The following is a 19,455-nucleotide window of genomic DNA, read 5'->3' on the forward strand; positions in this document are numbered from 1 at the left end:
TGACGCTGCAAGGACAGCCCAGCAGAATATCTGCACTGGGCTAGGCTGTGGGTGGCAAACATCCCGTCACTCCCTGACCTTAGTTATCTTTGTTTTCTTTATTATTTTGATTAGGTCAGAGGGTGGTATGTGTGTTTTGTCTTGTCTAGGTTTTTTTGTACATCTATGGGGTTTTGGTATGTAGGTCTATGGTGGCCTGAATTGGTTCCCAATCAGAGACCGCTGTTTATTGTTGTCTCTGATTGGGGATCCTATTTAGGTTGCCATTTTGGTTTTGTGGGTTATTATTCTATGTTTAGTTGCCTGTTCGCACTAGTCATATTGCTTCACGGTTCGTTTTGTTATTTTGTATAGTTTTGTTCAGTGTTGCATTTGTTTAATAAATTAGAATGTACGCCTTTCACACTGCGCCTTGGTCTCCTTATGACTGGGGAGTATCGCCGTCCTAAGGAGGAGTTAGAGGCAGCGAAAGCGGAACGGTGATACTGCGAGGATAAATACCGGAGAATAAAGGAACAGGGACGATATGAAGGTAAACTGCTAGCACGGAAGCCTGTCCGTAGCCATGAAGTGCTTTGAAAGGCTGGTAATGGCTCACATCAACACCATTATCCTAGAAACCCTAGACCCACTCCAATTTGCATACCGCCCAAACAAATCAGATGATGCAATCTCTATTGCACTCCACACTGCCCTTTCCCACCTGGACAAAAGGAACACTTATATGAGAATGCTGTTCATTGACTACAGCTCAGCGTTCAACACCATAGTACACATCTGCCATGCTGATCCTCAACACTGGAGCTTCCCAGGGGTGCGTGCTCAATCCCCTCCTGTACTCCCTGTTCACCGACGACTGCATGGCCAGGCACGACTCCAACACCATCATTAAGTTTGCTGACGACACAACAGCCTGATCACCGACAACGACGAGACAGTCTCTAGGGAGGAGGTCAGAGACCTGGCCGGGTGGTGCCAGAATAACAACCTATCTCTCAACGTAACCAAGACTAAGGAGATGATTGTGGACTACAGGAAAAGGAGCACCGAGCATGTCCCCATTCTCATCGACGGGGCTGTAGTGGAGCAGGTTGAAAGCTTCAAATTCCTTGGTGTCCACATCAACAACAAACTAGATTGGTCCAAACACACCAAGACAGCCGTGAAGAGGGCACGACAAAGCCTATTCCCCCTCAGGAAACTAAAATGATTTGGCATGGGTCCTGAGATCCTCAAAAGGTTCTACAGCTGCAACATCAAGAGCATCCTGACCGGTTGTATCACTGCCTTGCACGGCAATTGCTCGACCTCCGACCGCAAGGCACTTCAGAGGGTAGTGCGTACGACCCAGTACATCACTGGGGCTAAACTGCCTGCCATCCAAATTGTCAAAGACCCCAGCCACCCCAGTCATAGACTGTTCTCTCTACTACCGAATGGCAAGCGGTACCGGAGTGCCAAGTCTAAGACAAAAAGGCTTCTCGACAGTTTTTACCCCCAAGCCACAGGACTCCTGAACAGGTAACCAAATGGTTACCCGGACTATTTGCATTGTGTGCCTCCTGGCTCGCAGTCGACGTCCCACCCCTATTTTACCATGCTGCTGCTACTCTCTGTTTTATCTTATATGCATAGTCACTTTAACTATACATTCATGTACATACTACCTAAATTGGCCTGACCAACCAGTGCTCCCGCACATTGGCTGCTCGGGCTATCTGCATTGGGTCCCACCACCCGCCAACCCCTTGTTTTACGCTCTGCTAATCTCTGTTCATCATATATGCAGTCACTTCAACGATACCTACATGTACATACTTCTTCAATAAGCCTGACTAACAGGTGTCTGTATATAGCCTTACCCTTTTTTCAAATCTTTTATTTCTTTACTTACCTACACACACACCCACACATTTTTTTCCGCACCCATTGGTTAGAGCCTGTAAGTAAGCATTTCACTGTAAGGCTGTTGTATTCAGGTGCACATGACAAATAAACTTTGATTTGATTCTTGACACACTCAAAACGGTGCAGCTGGTACCTACTACCATGGTACCTACTACTGTCTTGCCCATCACCCTGTGAATGGCACATACACAATCCATTTCTCAAGGCTTAAAAATCCTTCTTTAATGTGTCTCCTCCCCTTCATACACAGATGGAAGTGGATTTAACAAGTGACATCATAGAAGGATCATAATTTTCACTTGGATCCACTTGGTTAGTCTGTCACGAAAAGAGCAGGTGTTCTTAATGTTTTGTACACTGTATATCCTCTTTTTCAGTGATGACCTAATGATGATCGTGATGACTGAATCATGCCAGATGCCAAATGTGATGCCATCATCCTGAACGGGGCTATGATCAGACTATTCAGATATGAGTTAGTTTATGTACCCCCTGCCCTTACGTCTACTCCCACCCCAATGCAGCAGAGGAACACTGCATTGCGTACAGGATTCATTCCCCATGGTTTGAGATGACTAGCTGTGTAGTGGATGAGTCTCCATTCTGCTACAGGCACTCTCCATCAACCCAACTGCCATATGTTGAGAGTTGAGGGCTTACGTTATTGAAGATATTTTGTCACATTTTGTAATCCTCAGCATCGTTGAAAAGGATAGCCCTAACAATTATTTTCTGTATGCTTTGTTCTGTAACTTTGTTTGACTCCTGTTGGGTCAATTAATTTATAATTTGACCTCTTATCTCATGGGAGGAATTATATAAAGCTTTTTGGCCTGGCAAGATGTTTCAAAAATATGTGTGGGACATTGTTCGCATTTATTAATAGGTGGACTACTCCTGTGTTGTAAATATGTATTTACAGATCAAACATTTTACTTTTAAATGGAACAAGAGTGAGGTGAGAGGATGTGATTGTTATCACAGAGTTTCACCATCATTTTGAGCTTTTCATGTAAGTTTGAATAACTCTTCATTGGCTAGTAGAGAAGCATTGAACAACCACATCTTCATACGTTATTCTTCTGCACTGTGTCTTCATTACACACATGGGTAACAGTCAGACAATATAGAGGAGAGAGTATGTTTTCGATCTTATATAAGCCCAGCTTTGTCTGTGATAAACAGGGGATAAGTAAGCCAGTCCTGAAGATAGCCAGAAACTGCTGTTGGACTAACTTCCCCACAGTTCATGGTCATATTTATTCCTTCAGGCAATCCAAGTTTCACTCCTACCACAATGCCACATGGGTAATCTATAATGTGGGCTGCAAGTGTTTGTCTCAAACACACTTTCTACATTAAGCTTTGTATGTGGACACCTGCTCGTCGAACATCTCATTCCAAAATCATGGGCATTAATATGGAGTTGGTTCCCACTTTGCTGCTATAACAGCCTCCACTCTTCTGGGAAGGCTTTCCACTAGATGTCAGAACATTGCTGGGGAAACTTGTTTCCATTCAGCCACAAGAGCATTAGTGAGGTTGTGCACTGATGTTTGGCAATTAGGCCTGGCTCGCAGTCGACGTTCCAATTCATCCCAAAGGTGTTCAATGGGGTTGAGATCAGGGCTCTGTGCAGACCAGTCAAGTTCTTCCACACCGATCTCGACCAAGCATTTCTGTATGGACCTCACTTTGTGCACGGGGGCATTGTAATACTGAAACAGGAGAGGGCCTTCCCCAAACTTTTGCCACAAAGTCGGAAGCACAGAATCTTATAGAATGTCATTGTATGCTGTATCGTTAAGATTTCCCTTCACTGGAACTAAGGGGCCTAGCCCAAACCATGAAAAACAGCCCCTGACCATTATTCCTCCACCAAACTTTACAGTTGTCACTGCATTTGGGCAGATAGCATCCGCCATACCCAGATTCGTCCGTCGGACTGCCAGATGGTGAAGTGTGATTCATTACTCCAGAGAACATGTTTCCACTGCTCCAGAGTCCAATGACGGTGCACTTTACACCACTCCAGCCAATACTTACCATTGTGCATGGTGATCTTAGGCTTGTGTGCAGCTGCTTGGCCATAGAAACCCATTTCATGAAGCTCCTGATGAACAGTTATTGTGCTGACGTTGCTTCCAGAGGCAGTTTGGAACTCGGCTTTAGATTAGTGTATTGTTTTGAATTGTTAGATAGATACTACTGCACTGTTGGAGCTAGGAACACAAGCATTTCGCTACACCCGCAATAACATCTGCTAAACGTGTATGTGATCAATTAACATTTGATTAGATTTTTTAGTGAGTATTGCAACCGAGGACAGACGATTTGTATGCTCTTCAGCACTCGGCGGTCCAGTTCTATGAGCTTGTGCGGCCTACCACTTCGCGTCTGAGCCGTTGTTGCTTCTAGACATTTCCACTTCACAATAAAGTCACTTACAGTTGACCGGGGAAGCTCTATCAGGGCATCTTATGAGGGTGCCACGTTGAAAGTCACTGAGCTCTTCAGTACGGGCCATTCTACTGCCAATGATTGTCTATGGAGATTGCATGTCTGTGTGCTCGATTTTAAACACCTGTCAGCAACGGGTGTGGCTAAAATAGCCGAATCCACTCATTTGAAAGGGATTTCCACATACCTTTGGCCATGTAGTGTATTTTACATCTCCAAAAACTGACAAATTTGCTTGGTTGCTTCCCACGCTTACTGAGTGAGACCCCCACTTACTGAGAAATGATTCAGGCCACATTTGATCAGGATCTTTGTGTCAAAATGCCACTTGTATTTAGTCAACACAGGTCCATCCTGTTCACTCCTAAATCACTGGGATGAGACACCTGACAAATCAAATGCTAACTCAGCAATGACAAATCAAACGCTAATCTAACTGTCTTTGCAGACTGATCTATATGTTTTTGCAAACTTTGAATTGTTTACATTGAGTTTGCACAATTGATCATTTTATTTTTAATCTTTTACATGTTTGCTGTCGAGTCATTTGTAATTCAGTTAATAATGAAATAATCAATCTTTGTCATCCTTTGTGTTTACTTTTAGATTACAAATAAATTATGTATTTCTTTGCAAGTAAAATATGATAATTCCATGTGTTGGCAACAGATGGCGCTCAACTCAGTAAAAACCATTACTGTTTTAACTCTGGTTCTTAATTATACACAGTATGAGTTATAGCTCCTTTTTATTTTTCTAAATGAATATTTCCTTTCGTCTCTAATTGCATAGTTCGTTTGATATCTGATTTATAGATTTCATCAAGTGATAATAAGGCTGTGGTATCTTAGTCACATCTATGGAAGGGTTCTGGCTTGTGTCTGGGGTAGGGGGAAGCCTGTTTGATAAACAGCTTAATGTTTCTTTACAACCAGACAAAATACATGATGAACTGTGTGACTTATAAACCACCTGAGTAGAATAGTGATGACAATGCCAGCCAGGAATACAAGTGTGTGTGTGCAAAAGCGTGCGTGTGTGTCAATCCATCTCCATTGGTCTTTCTTTATATTGACTATGGGAGCAGAGGGTGTGATCATTTGGGATGATGAAACACAAAATGTTATTTGTAGCTTTGTAATGATAGGTTTTCGATTTACTTACTTTCAAATTACACAAATCAAGTCAAGTTTATTTCTCATATGCACAGGAACACATGGGACACAAAAACATAAGACTGGTTGCTCTTAATTTTCCAGTATTGACCATGTTGAAATGAAATGTGTTTACACAATTCAATCATGTTTGTTAAATTGAGGGATTATAATTCATTAAAGACTAAGATAAATAACTATTTTACAGACGAGTAGGTACGGGGTCCCATCGCTGTGGCTTCTCTCCATAGATCCCAACGTGATGATGTGCCACGATCACCGAAGTTTGCAGGCAAATGCAATAGCCCGGAGCACGACTAGGGAGCGAATCACTGCCCCATAATCAAGACTTTGTGGAGAGGCTGAGCTCTGATTTTAAACCCGCCCTCCGGAGAGATCTAATTTCCCCAAAACCTCCCATTTTCTCTCTCTCCTTCTGTCCCTTTTACTTTATCTCTTATTTTTCGTCTTTCGCTGTAACCTAGCCTCCACTCACGAATCATGGATCTCACAACGAGATGTTTGTTTCTTCTACCCTGCCTTTGCATGATATCTGCGATCGATTTAGAAGCAATAGACACAATCTACTATGTGGAGCCTACTGCCACTTCAGATGTTATCGACTATAAGGATCCCTGTAAAGCTGGTAAGATTTTGGAACGCTATTTACCTCGTTTATGTGGACCTCAAACATGCCACGAAATGCTTTTTGTGCGTCTGTAAGCTTGTGGTCAGTGAAGGAAATGCATTTGGAGATGACAGCGGTGAATCGAGTTTTAAAAGGTATAAGGATATTTTATATTTCTTTATTTTTGACCTATTGTCATAGTTTAGCTGATTCAGGCGTTGAACAACATACTGTTGACATAGCTAGTGGATGAAAGCTGGCACTCGTTGAAATAAAATAAGGACAATATAATTTCTCAGGGTATAATGTTAAAGGCATGGAAGAAAAAAAAGTTTTGAATTTTTACTGGAACATAATGCAAACATGTTATTAGTTTAAAAGTTGTGTCATGTCTTTATATAAAGTATTTTTGATGTATGATCTTTCTGTGTAGTTAATAAAATATGGCATTTTTAGAATAGCCTATTTAAAGAGATTTTAAGGAGTTATAGCCTAACTTGGAAGAATAAAGATCCATTGGAGAGCACTAAATAACCACCTATTGAACTGTCATTTGAAACTATTATAATCCTTTCTACCGATCTTACGTTCACTTATTAAGTAGGCCTTTTAATCGTGAAGAAAAACGCTGCATTTTAGTATGTTATGAGGCTCCAGTGTTACCCACTTGGTTTTGTCATTACGAAAAATGACGTGCATTTAATACTTCACCGGCTGTTCATGTGACCACTGAAAACAAGCAGCTGGAAGGGGTGCTGTAATGTAGTCCACAACCTGGTCTATTTTATCCTCATGTATGATCTCCAGTTCTGACCACTCTAAATCCCAATTCTGTTTACATTAATTGGGAGCCTATGTGATCTTCTAAATATACACTACACAACGAAATATATGTGGACACTAGCATGAAAAACAGGCCCACACCATTATTCCTCCTTCAACACCAAACTTTACAGTTGGCACTATGCATTAAGGCAGGTAGCGTTCTTCTGGCAAACACAGATTTGTCCATCGGACTGCCAGATGCTGAAGTGTGATTCATCACTCCAGAGAACGCGTTTCCACTGCTCATGAATCTAATGGCTGCCAGCTTTACAGCCGACGCTTGGCATTGCACATAGTGATCTTTGGCTTGTGTGAACCTGCTCGGCCATGGAAACTCATTTCATGAAGCTCCCGATGAGCAGTTCTTGTGGTGACGTTGCTTCCACAGACCGTTTGGAACTCAGTCATTTGTGTTGTATTTCAGCACTCGGCGGTCCCGTTCCGTGAGCTTGTGTAGCCAACCACTTCGTGGCTGAGCCGTTATTGCTCCTAGACGTTTCCACTTTACAATAACAGCACTTACAGTTGACCAAGGCAGCTCTAGCAGGGAAACTTCTCTCAAGGATGAACCAGACTTGTGGAGGTCTACAATTTTTTTCCTGAGGTCTTGGCTGATTTCTTTTGATTTTCCCATGATGTCAAGCAAAGAGGCACTGAGTTTGAAGGTAGACCTTGAAATACATCCACAGGTACACCTCCAATTGACTCAAATTATGTAAATTAGCCTATCAGAAGCTTCTAAAGCCATGATATAATTTTCTGGAATTTTCCAAGCTTTTTGAAGGCACAGTCAACTTAGTGTATGTAAACTTCTGACCCACAGGAATTGTGATACAGTGAAATAATCTGCCTGTAAACAATTGTTGGAAAGATTCCTTGTGTCATGCACAAGGTAGATGTCCTAACCGACTTACCAAAACTATAGTTTGCTTACAAGAAATTTGTGGAGTGGTTGAAAAACAAGTTTTAATGACTCTAACCTAAGTCTATGCAAACTTCCGAATTCAACTGTATATATTATTTTAAAAGCAGCCAACAAGTGCTCACCATATGTGGGAACTCCTTCAAGACTGTTGGAAATGCATTCCAGGTGAAGCTGGTTGAGAGAATGCCAAGAGTTTGCAAAGATGTCAAGTTCAAAGGGTGGCTACTTTGAAGAATGTATAAAATGCCATTTTTTGATGTAACACTTTTTCTGGTCACTACATGACTCCATATGTTTTATTTCATAGTTGGGAAGTCTTCACTTCTATTCTACAATGTAGAAAATAGTAAAAATCAAGAAACTCTTGAATGAGTAGGTGTGTCCAAACCTTTGACTGGTACTGTATATATGTCTTGGCTGTTGTTTGTTTACGTGGTATTTCTCTTATCAAATGGATATTCTCCCATAGCCTATGTTGTAGGCATAGCCGCGGGAAGTTGTGAGGGTGCTGCAGCACCCCCTGAAAAATCTGAATAAAAAGAAAACAATATTATGCACTGTGCCTTAACCAGTTCTGCATTAGCGATTCGATATAGCCGTCTCTAGCGTGCCGGAAAATCTCAGCACCCCCCTCCAGCAGAGGCAACAACAAGAAACGTAGACTAAAATCATTCCAATCCTGATTTAAAATTGCAATGGCTGTTTACCTGTAAAGGCTGGCTTTAGGACCATGCAGAGCATTGGAGAGCAGCCTGTGCACCTTTTTCTGTCACTTTTAGAAAGCAGAGGGCAGAGACAGTGCCATTTCCTTTGCCGATAAGCTGTTTAGACAGAGTGCTGATGTAACAGTATAACTTTAGTCCGTCCCCTCGCCCCTACCCGGGTTCGAACCAGGGACCCTCTGCACACAGACAACTGACACCCACGAAGCATCGTTACCCGTCGCTCCACAAAAGCCATGGCCCTTGGGGAACCACTACTTCAAGGTCTCAGAGCAAGTGACGTCACCGATTGAGACACTATTAGGGCGCACCACCTCTAACTAGCTAGCCATTTCACATGGGTTACACTCACCCCTCATTTGACCTCCTCCTTTTCCGCAGCAACCAGTGATCCGGGTCAACAGCATCAATGTAACATAACTTTAGTCCATCCCCTCGACCCGACCCGGGCTCGAACCAGGGACCCTCTGCACATATCAACAACTGACACCCACGAAGCATCGTTACCCATCGCTCCACAAAAGCCGCGGCCCTTGCAGAGCAAGTGGAACCACTACTTCAAGGTTTCAAAGCGAGTGAGGTCGCCGATTGAGACCCTATCAGCGTGCACCATTGCTAACTAGCTAGCCATTTCACATCGGTTACACTGATTGCTTTGAATTTGATGTTGGCATTTGAACTTGGTCTTGTAAGCCTTGTTGTAATCTGATAGCCAGAGGTTCATTTTAATTGGGAGGAGGGGAGTCCTAATTTTTAAAACCAAAAGCTGTTTTATTGCTATTAAAATATAGGTTGTGATAGCTTTAAGCCTAATTTATTATTTTCATTTTTTCACCCAGCAGGCTAGTGCAATTTTGGTTTCATGTAGGCCTATAGGTATGAAAATAAACAACTGAATAAGAGCATTTTCCAAAAATATATGTCTTGTTTTTGGCTTCGAAGACAATAACAATTGCAGGCTATAACAATGTGCATTGTCATGTAGTGACAGAATGATAATTGAGATCATGCAAATGATTATCTAGTTGGGCTAACTTTTTTTACTTCTCGCTATAGCTGGCAGTACCTACAGTTGAAGTGGGAAGTTTACATACACTTAGGTTGGAGTCATTAAAACATTTTTTTTTCAACCACTCCGCAAAAGTCTTATTAACCTACTATAGTTTTTGCAAGTTTATTGTGTCATGCACAAAGTAGATGTCCTAAGTATTTTTTTCCAACAATTGTTTACAGACATATTATTTCACTTATAAATCACTATCACAATTCCAGTGGGTCAGAAGTTTACATACACTAAGTTGACAGTGCCTTTTAAACAGCTTGGAAAATTCCAGAAAATGATGTAAAAAAGGTACAGGTACAAAAGTATCTATATCCACAGTAAAATGAGTCCTATAACGACATAACCTGAAAGGCCGCTCAGCAAGGAAGAAGCCACTGCTCCAAAACCGCCATAAAAAAGCCAGACTACGGTTTGCAACTGCACATGGGGACAAAGATCGTACTTTTTGGTCTGATGAAATAAAAATAGAACTGCTTGGCCATATCGTTATGTTAAGAAGTAAAAAAGGGGAGGCTTGCAAGCCAAAGAACACCATCCCTACCGTGAAGCACAGGGGTGGCAGCATCATGTCTGCTTTGCTGCAGGAGGGAGGGACTGGTGCACTTCACAAAATAGATGGCATCACAAGGATGGAAAATTATGTGGATTTATTGAAGCAACATCTCAAGACATCAGTTTATGCTTGGTTGCAAATGGGTCTTCCAAATGGACAGTGACCCCAAGCATACTTCCAAAGTTGTGGCAAAATGGCTTAAGGACAACAAAGTCACTGTATTGGAATGGCCATCAAAAAGCCCTGACCTCAACCCTATAGAAAATGTGTTGGCAGAACTGAAAAAGCGTGTGTGAGCAAGGAGGCCTACACACCTGACTCAGTTACACCAGCTCTGTCAGGAGGAATGGGCCAAAATTCACCCAACTTATTGTGGAAGGCTACCCAAAACGTTTGATCCAAGTTCAACAATTGAAAGGCAATGCTACCAAATACTAATTGAGTGTATGTAAACTTCTGACCCACTGGGAATGTGATGAAAGAAATAAAAGCTGAAATAAATCATTCTCTCTACTATTATTCTGACATTTCACATTCATAAAATAAAGTGGTGATCCTAACTTACCTAAGACAGGGAATCTTTACTCGGATTAAACGTCAGGAATTGTGAAAACTGGGGTTAAATATATTTGGCTACGGTGTATGTAAACTTCTGTACATCATAATCCTCTGCCTGCATCCCTACCTGAAGCCTACCTGCCTCTCCTGTAATGCATTTCCACCTCTCGCTCTTGCTTGTCCATCTTCCTGAATTAACAGATCATTCTTGCTGGAAAAACGTCATTAGATATTGCTAATTATTTAGCTATAGTGTGGATGTAGGGCTGTTTTTGTGTATATTGAGCACCCAGATGTTTCCCTTCCCTGGCGATTAATGCAGACAGGCAAATGAAAAAATGAGCTGGGTACAGACATTAGAAGGAATGGTGATAAGCGCACCAGACAATGACACTGTCATAGTACACTGTATGTGCCGTTCCACAAGGGTGACTTCATATAGCAGGGGGTCTGCAATCTTTTTCAAATGAGTGACAATTTACAATTGATCCTACAATTTATAAAGATCTGCCAGTTATGATTTTCATATAAGCATTGTAGGCTACTCAACTCTGCCCAGGAAATGTCTAACTGCCCACAAACTGAATAGCCTAATTCTACCTGGCTAATAGACAGAGACGCTGTCCATTCAGCCACACCCCACGGAGCTCCACTATGCCTACCTGTATCAAGGCACTGTCCATTCAGCGGTGCTGAATCACGAACACTGCCTTAATGTGTACGTTTTTCATAATTCCCTGGTCGACTTGTTTGTCTTTGTCCTTGTCGAACGTAGGCCTAAGTAATTCTTTTTATGTATGCCTTTTATTTCAATGCATGTGCAGGATTTTTCTGGCATAGTGTCAATGTCGGCCTTGATAGCGTGTATTATGCATCTATTTCTTCATGTTGCGCTGTTCCCCAGTCTGTGGAGCATATGTATGAGGTTGAGTAGTGCATTGTACATGCCATTTCACAGACATTTAAACCTAATATTGACGTGATAATGTCAGGGACTTTTTTTGTTTGTTGCTGTTCTCCAAATAGCATTATATTGTGTATAAGTAGAGTGAATGAGCTTCAACTGGTGGGTGTATTTCAACACACCCTGCTTTGCCATACCCTAGGTTTAGCTGAGCTGCACTACCCCCGCCCCCCAAACGTTGGCTATGGTTGTAGGGGTCCTTCATTTATAACCCAGGCAAGATGTGTAGCCTAATTAAATCCAATCAATATATTCTGATTACATCATCCTCTGGGTAGTTTATTTCTACAAATATGACAACATTCAGAACAGAATAGGCATGTATATTTTGTGTGGAAGAGCATATCTCAGTTGTCATCGTAATAAACAATGTGCTGTGAATTCACTGTCTCCCAAAGTGACTTTGGTGAATTTCTAGAGATTATTTTCCCCATCTGCTGAAGGCATTTAGTTTACAGACAAGAGACATGTCTCCTGGTACTTAAATTGTTTGGCGCTTGTGTCTGTCTCATTCTCGCTTGACAGCATCATGCAGATGAAGGGTATGTGTAAAGTCCTTCATGTCCCTGTTAGTTCAGTCCTCCTCCTCCTACTTCTCCTCCTCTGTCTTCATTTATCCTCAGTCCAGTGGCCTGGATTCTTTGTCCTGTTTTTCTACGGAGAAGAAGCTGGGTTGAGCATGATCCCAGCCACTCTATTTGGGCAATTCCACGATAACGGAATTGCGCTGAGACTAAGATTTTTCACTTACAATATATGACAAACCAAAACCAATGATTTGAAAGTTTAACAAACCATATACCTCTATGATCAAGGACTACTTTTAAAAATGTATAATGAACATTTGTCCAAAACACATTTACTGGAAGAGCTGTGCAGATGCAAAGTTGGGACAGAATTTCGGTAATATCTCCCTGTTTTTTTATTTGACCATGTTTTCCAAAACTTTTAAATATCTGCTCCGAAATAAGTTTCAAAGATGTCTGCAGAAATGATTGGGTGTCAGCTATGGTTATTGAACTACAGTAAGTGAAGTGGATTTACACTTGGTTACATAATTGTGGTAACGGATATTCATCATGGGTCCCTGATCAATACCACACAGAAATGCATCATTATGGATTTGTTGCATGTCATTCTCATCATGGTGATGTATCCTAAATAGGATTCAGTACAGCACATTATAGTGTACTCAGCTCTAGTGTGCTCAACTGTATTGTAATAAGCTCTACTTTAGTTTTCTTTACTATATATACTGTGCTGTCCAAGCATAGCCATCTATGATTGGTTCTGATTTGGTGGAGGATGCTGGTTATAGAATTACATAGGAAAGCGATGGGGCTCATGGGTAGGTGTCATTAAGGGCCGGGAGAGGTCGCGTTAATTTTTATTTTTTTGTTTTATTTAACCTTTATTTAACCAGGTAGGCCAGTTGAGAACAAGTTCTCATTTACAACTGCGACCTGGCCAAGATAAAGCAAAGCAGTGCGACAAAATCAACAACAGAGTTACACATAAACAAACGTACAGTCAATAACACAATCTATGTACAGACTGTGCAAATGTAGGGAGGTTGGCAATAAATAGGCCCTAGAGGTGAAAATAATTACAATTTAGCATTAACACTGGAGTGATAGATGTGCAGATGATGATGTGCAAGTAGAGATACTGGGGTGCAAAAGAGCAAGAGGGTAAGTAATAATATGGGGATGAGGTAGAAGGAAAGAGATGGAGAGAGGGTTCCAGACTAGAGTTTTAATCACTTAATAATTCATAAACAAAATGTATATCAGTGAAAACACAAACTAACTGATAGGTCCACCTTTACTTGTTACTTCTGTGAACGTTCATTATCCTTCTTCCTCATATGGGAAAGACAAATTAGAAAATAAGGCAATGTTTCTTAAATTTACAGAAGGCAGAAAAAATTATCCTAAACTAAATATTGATATTAGTTCAACATTGTGTGAATTTATATATGCTTTATTAAAAAATATATATACATGCATACATACAGTTGAAGTCTACATATACTTAGGTTGGAGTCATTAAAACTAGTTTTTCAACCACTCCACAAATTTCTTATTAAAACAAACTATAGTTTTGACAAGTCAGTTAGGACATTGACTTTGCATGACACAAGTCATTTTTACAACAATTGTTTACAGACAGATTTATTTCACTTATTTCCCTTATAATTCACTATCATAATTCCAGTGGATCCAAAGTTTACATACACTAAGTTGACTGTGCCTTTAAACAGCTTGGAAAATTCCAGAAAAGGATGTCAAGGCTTTAGAAGCTTCTGATAGGCTAATTGACATCATTTGAGTCAATTGGAGGTGTGTACCTGTGTATGTATTTCAAGGCCAACCTTCAAACTCAGTGCCTCTTTGCTTGACATCATGGGAAAATCCAAAGAAATCTACCAAGACCTCAGAAAATAATTGTAGACCTCCAGAAGTCTGGTTCATCCTTGGGAGCAATTTCCAAACACCTGAATGTACCACGTTCATCTGTACAAACAATAGTACGCAAGCATAAACACCAAGCATACTTCCAAAGTTGTGGCAAAGTGGCTTAAGGACAGCAATGTCAAGGTATTGGAGTGGCCATCACAAAGCCCTGACCTCAATACTATCGAAAATGTGTGGGCACAACTGAAAAATCGTGTGCGAGCAAGGAAGCCTACAAACCTGACTCAGTTACACCAGCTCTGTCAGGAGGAATGGGCCAAAATTCACCCAATTTATTGTGGATGCTTGTGGAAGGCTATCTGAAATGTTTGACCCAAGTTAAACAATTTAAATGCAATGCTACCAAATACTAACTGAGTGAATGTGAACTTCTGACCCACTGGAAATGTGATGAAAGAAATAAAAGCTGAAATAAATCATTCTCTCTACTATTATTCTGACATTTCACATTCTTAAAATTAAGTGGTGATCCTAATTGATCTCGGATTAAATGTCAGGAATTGTGAAAAACCGAGTTGAAATGTATTTGGCTAAGGTGTATGTAAACTTCCAACTTCAACTCTATATAAAATCTATATATATATATATATATATATATATATAAACTCTTAGCTTTCATTTGACACCCAATTTGACATGCTCCTATGAACCTCACATGTTGGTGCTCATGGGCCCTTTTACATGGAAATGACCAGAGGCAGAACATAATAAAAGTGGTGTTTTGCAATACAGAATCCATCACACACACACACTGCTCTAATGTCGTATAGCTTGTTTATACTTTTCTTGTATGTTGTTAAAGGCATGATTACGTGAGTTGTTTTTTACAGGGGGTTCAAGAGGTTGCTTCCTCTACTTTCTACACAGATCTGTTTACAGGAGCAACGTTATCAGTATTTGTCATCTCAGTTGTCCAGGCAAATTGTTTAACTTACAAATAGGAAAATGTGGGATCTGACTCATGGTTAGGAGCCCCCTGGGAGCAGAGTAAATCAATCAGTACAAGTGCTCCAAGTGGGATTCCTAAATGTAAACAAGTATGTCTTCAAATCAGGTTTGAAGGGGCTGGAATTAAGGATGCAACATGAACAAAAATGTGCAGTGTTTTCTGAAGATCAAAGGTCCGAGGTGTCAGTTTTTTGCTCGTTGCTTATTCCATTGACCTAACATGATACCTTTAACTTGTCTAGATGGAGCAAATTACCAAAATCAAACAAACAAATGTCAGGAAGTCATTTCTTGACATATTTTAGTAGTGATGGTAGACCAGTCCCATCATCATTTGAACAGTGGGTTAATGTGTTGACACATACCCATGAGCAATGTTAAGGACAGGTTCTGAAAAGACGGTTAAGTACAACTCCCACCCATTTCTAGCCTCCGCCCCATTTCGGCTGTCTCACTCAAACTTCTTCACTCAATGACTCGCTCACTGACTTACTCACGCTCTCTCGCAAAAGGTGACAACCACTGTCAGCAATCGACAGTGGTGTTGTGTTCCTTCGCTAGTGCCTGTATCGATTTTTACTAAAGGATACCATTGCATTTAGTCAATTTGATAGCAGTCTGCTGCTTTCAAGGTTAGCTTTAGGTCAACAGTGGTTAGTGCACTTGCAAGTTTACAAGATTAATAAATTGTTGCTAACATTACAAATGGATGAATATAAATTGTAAATGGAGAAAATCCATTTAAAACCGATAGTTATCTGATGGAAAATGCCTTAGTTCAGAGCTCCAACCATGGCAGCATCCCAGCAACTTGTTTACTGTAAGAACCTAATAAGATTAGGTCCACTCATTTTATATATAACAAAAAGAGTGCATTCTATAATTCTATATAAGAAATGCAAGTCTGATGACTTAATCTACCAAGGAGCTTCTTTCAAGGGTTGAGTCTGTTGGATTTCAAATCATATATCCTTCTAATTTGTATTCCGACATCATTTCATTTGAAGTCTGTGGGCTACAACAGGCTTTGCCCTCCGTTTGAGCTCCTCTGCTGTAAGCGTTACCAAGAGACGTGCTGTAGCCTATAGGGAGGGTGAGGAGGAGACCAGCAAGGAGGAGACCTCGCTTATGCAAGTGGTTTTCCTGTCTCCCCCACCTCTCTCCTCTGACTGTCCCTGGCAGTTCCCACAGACTGTACTGTAGGTCATTCACGCCATGCCAGGGCAGAGCTGCTGGAAGGTGGAGGGCAGGCTGGGCAGACTGGTCCTTCTGTAGCTCAGTTGGTAGAGCATGGCGGTAACGCCAGGGAGTGGGCAGGCTGAATGTATGCACACATGACTGTAAGTCGTTTTGGATAAAAGCGTCTGCTAAATGGCATATATTATTATATTATTTATATATTACTTGCCACGCCAGCGTAAGGTGAGTGAAGCCCATTGGCAGCTTACCTAGGAGCTGTTAACTGGCCCTGAGGGTTGCATGCATGCAGTCAACCCAAGCCTTTAATCATCCCCACCGTACTTATGCATTTGACTATGAGCTGGTCTCTGACTTGATAATAAACAATGGATCCTGGGTGATAGGGGATGTTTGGAAGGCAGCTGTCTATTCTGATGTCTTTGTCATCTGAAGAGTCTAGTTGGATAATTCTCTAATTTCAGGTGTCCTGAGTTGTTGATAGTGTGACCCAGAGGGAGCTTGTATCTTGAGGCCATGTTCTCTAAGAGACCTCGCATGTGCTACTCAAGGGTTCGAAACCTGGATATTTAAATCACAGAATATATATCACTCCTCAAAAAATGTGATCCCAGCGGGTAAGGTTATTTTCAAACAGATCTAGTGAAATATTACTTGTGTGATTTAGACAGCAAGAGCCAGATGTTTGTCATTGGGAGAGAATTTGATGGTTGATTTTATATTAGTCAACAAAACAAAAACATCTAAAATATCAGCGTTGTTGTAAACCAATTGTTTTTTAATGTCTGTTACCTGGTTTGTTGATTTAGAACTAAACTCTCCGTCTCTTATTTTTGGAGAAAAATACATTTAAACGGTATAGTCTTTGTAAATGATATCATTGGTGGAGTTATGTCATACATGCAGCTAACAAAACTATATGGAATTGTGTGCCTATTGCAGCATTACCGCAAAAATGGAAGAGGCAAGTGAAAGGGGAGAAAGTAAAGAACTGTATTAAAGACCGAAATTGGTTAAAGAAAAACGGTTAAAGTATACCAGTTTAATTTAAGGACCAAACAATTAACAGCTGTATATATATATATATATATATATATATTACAAAATAGTTGGGAAGAGATTTTCGATGTACTGATTCCATGGCATATGGATTATGAACTAATGCACAAAATAACGCTGGATTCAAAACTTTTAGTTTTTGCATTTAAATTAATATACAACATTCTTGCAACCAATAGAATGTTATATACTAACGTTACCGTTCAAAGTTTGGGGTCACTTAGAAATGTCCTTGTTTTTGAAAGAAAAGCAAAAAAGATTTGTCCATTTAAAATGACATAAAATTGATCAGAAATACAGTGTAGACATTGTTAATGTTGTAAATGACTATTGTAGCTGGAAAGATTTGTATTAATGGGATATCTACATAGGCGTACAGAGGCCCATTATCAGCAACAGTCACTCCTGTGTTCCAATGGCACGTTGTGTTAGCTAATCCAAGTTTATAATTTTAAAAGGCTAATTGATCATTAGAAAACCCTTTTGCAATAATGTTATCACAGCTTAAAACTGTTGTGCTGATTTTAAAGAAACAATAAAACTGGCCTTCTTTAGACTCGTTGAGTATCTGGAGCATCAGCATTTGTGGGTTCAATTACAGGCTCAAAATGGCCAAGAAACAAAACTTTCTTCTGAAATTCGTCAGTCTATTCGTGTTCTGAAAAATGAAGCCTATTCCATGTGAGAAATTGCCAACAAACTGAAGATCTCGTACACCGCTGTATAATACTCCCTTCACAGAACAGCGCAAACTGGCTCTAACCAGAATAGAAAGAGGAGTGGGAGGTCCCGGTCCACAAATGAGCGAGCAGACAAGTACATTAGAGTGTCTAGTTTGAGAAACAGACGCTTCAAGTCCTCAACTGGCAACTTCATTAAATAGTACCTGCAAAACACCAGTCTCAACGTCAACAGTGAAGAGGCGACTCCGGAATGCTGGGCTTCTAGGAAGAGTTCCGAAGAAAAGGCCATATCTCAGATTGACCAATAAAAAGAAAAGCTTAAGATGGGCAAAAGAACACAGCCACTGGACAGAGGAACTCTGCCTAGAAGGACAGCTTCCTGGAGTCGTCTCTTCACTGTTAACGTTGAGACTGGTGTTTTGCGGGTACTATTTAATGAAGCTGCCAGTTGAGGACTTGTGAGGCGTCTGTTTCTCAATATATACAGTTCCAGTCAAAGAGTTGGACACACCTACTCATTCCCGGGTTTTTCTTTATTTGTTCTATTTTCTACATTGTAGAATAATAGTGAAGACATCAAAACAATGATATAACACATATGAAATCATGTAATAACCCAAAAAGTGTTAAACAAATATATTATATATATTAGATTCTTCAAAGTAGCCACCCTTTGCCTTGATGACAGCTTTGCACACTCTTGGAAATGATGCAGACAATCACATGGATGGAATCTGCAATATTAATGCTGATCTACCCCCCCCCCCCAAAAAAAAAAAAATACAGAAAATAATAATAATAGTAAGTAGAACTTCTACATTTAGTTACAATTGGGACCTGCTTCTAGAAAGCTCCCAAGGCAATTAGTTATCCACAGGGTATGCAGCCATGCATGGAAGATGGAACGTATACAAACCAGCCCACACATAATGTAGTTTATATCAACAGGTTTGCTCCTGTAGTTTTCTGGTGATTAGGGTGCTATGGTGTGGTCATAATCTAGGTGCATTAGTGGGAACAATATGTTTGTTGTCAATGCTAAGAAATAACAAATGCTCTGGGAGTGCTCATTTAAATGACTCAAAGCATGCCTAATTAAGCAACAATAATGAGAAGCTAAACCAGCAAAGAGGGAACTTCTTTACAGTTCACCATTTGTCATTCATTTTGACTTGTCTGAATTATTCATTTGAGCTCCATTACTGGAAATAGTGTTTTCCCCACCTGTAGTTTCTTTAAATCTCCTTTTTAAATGTATAGGGATCTCAGCTTGACTAATGACTATGACAATTCTAAAGTAAATTCTCTAATCTCTGATTTGTACTTTATGT

General features: G+C 40.5%; 1 protein-coding gene across 2 annotated transcripts in view; it reads left to right on the plus strand.

Annotated features, from left to right (window-relative positions):
* Positions 1–5,847: 5,847 nt before the first annotated feature.
* Positions 5,848–19,455, plus strand: part of LOC124034333 (bone morphogenetic protein 1-like) — a 52,233-nt gene continuing 38,625 nt past the window's right edge. Inside the window, exon 1 of one of the 2 annotated variants that reach the window (XM_046347389.1) lies at positions 5,848–6,168. In XM_046347389.1, the coding sequence (XP_046203345.1) occupies positions 6,024–6,168 (145 nt within the window). In that variant the 5' untranslated portion in view covers positions 5,848–6,023. The remainder of the gene's footprint in view (positions 6,169–19,455) is intronic. The other variant, XM_046347390.1, reaches the window with a different exon arrangement.

The sequence above is a fragment of the Oncorhynchus gorbuscha genome, linkage group LG04, assembly GCF_021184085.1.
Source record: "Oncorhynchus gorbuscha isolate QuinsamMale2020 ecotype Even-year linkage group LG04, OgorEven_v1.0, whole genome shotgun sequence".
In the NCBI taxonomy this organism is placed as follows: domain Eukaryota; kingdom Metazoa; phylum Chordata; class Actinopteri; order Salmoniformes; family Salmonidae; genus Oncorhynchus; species Oncorhynchus gorbuscha.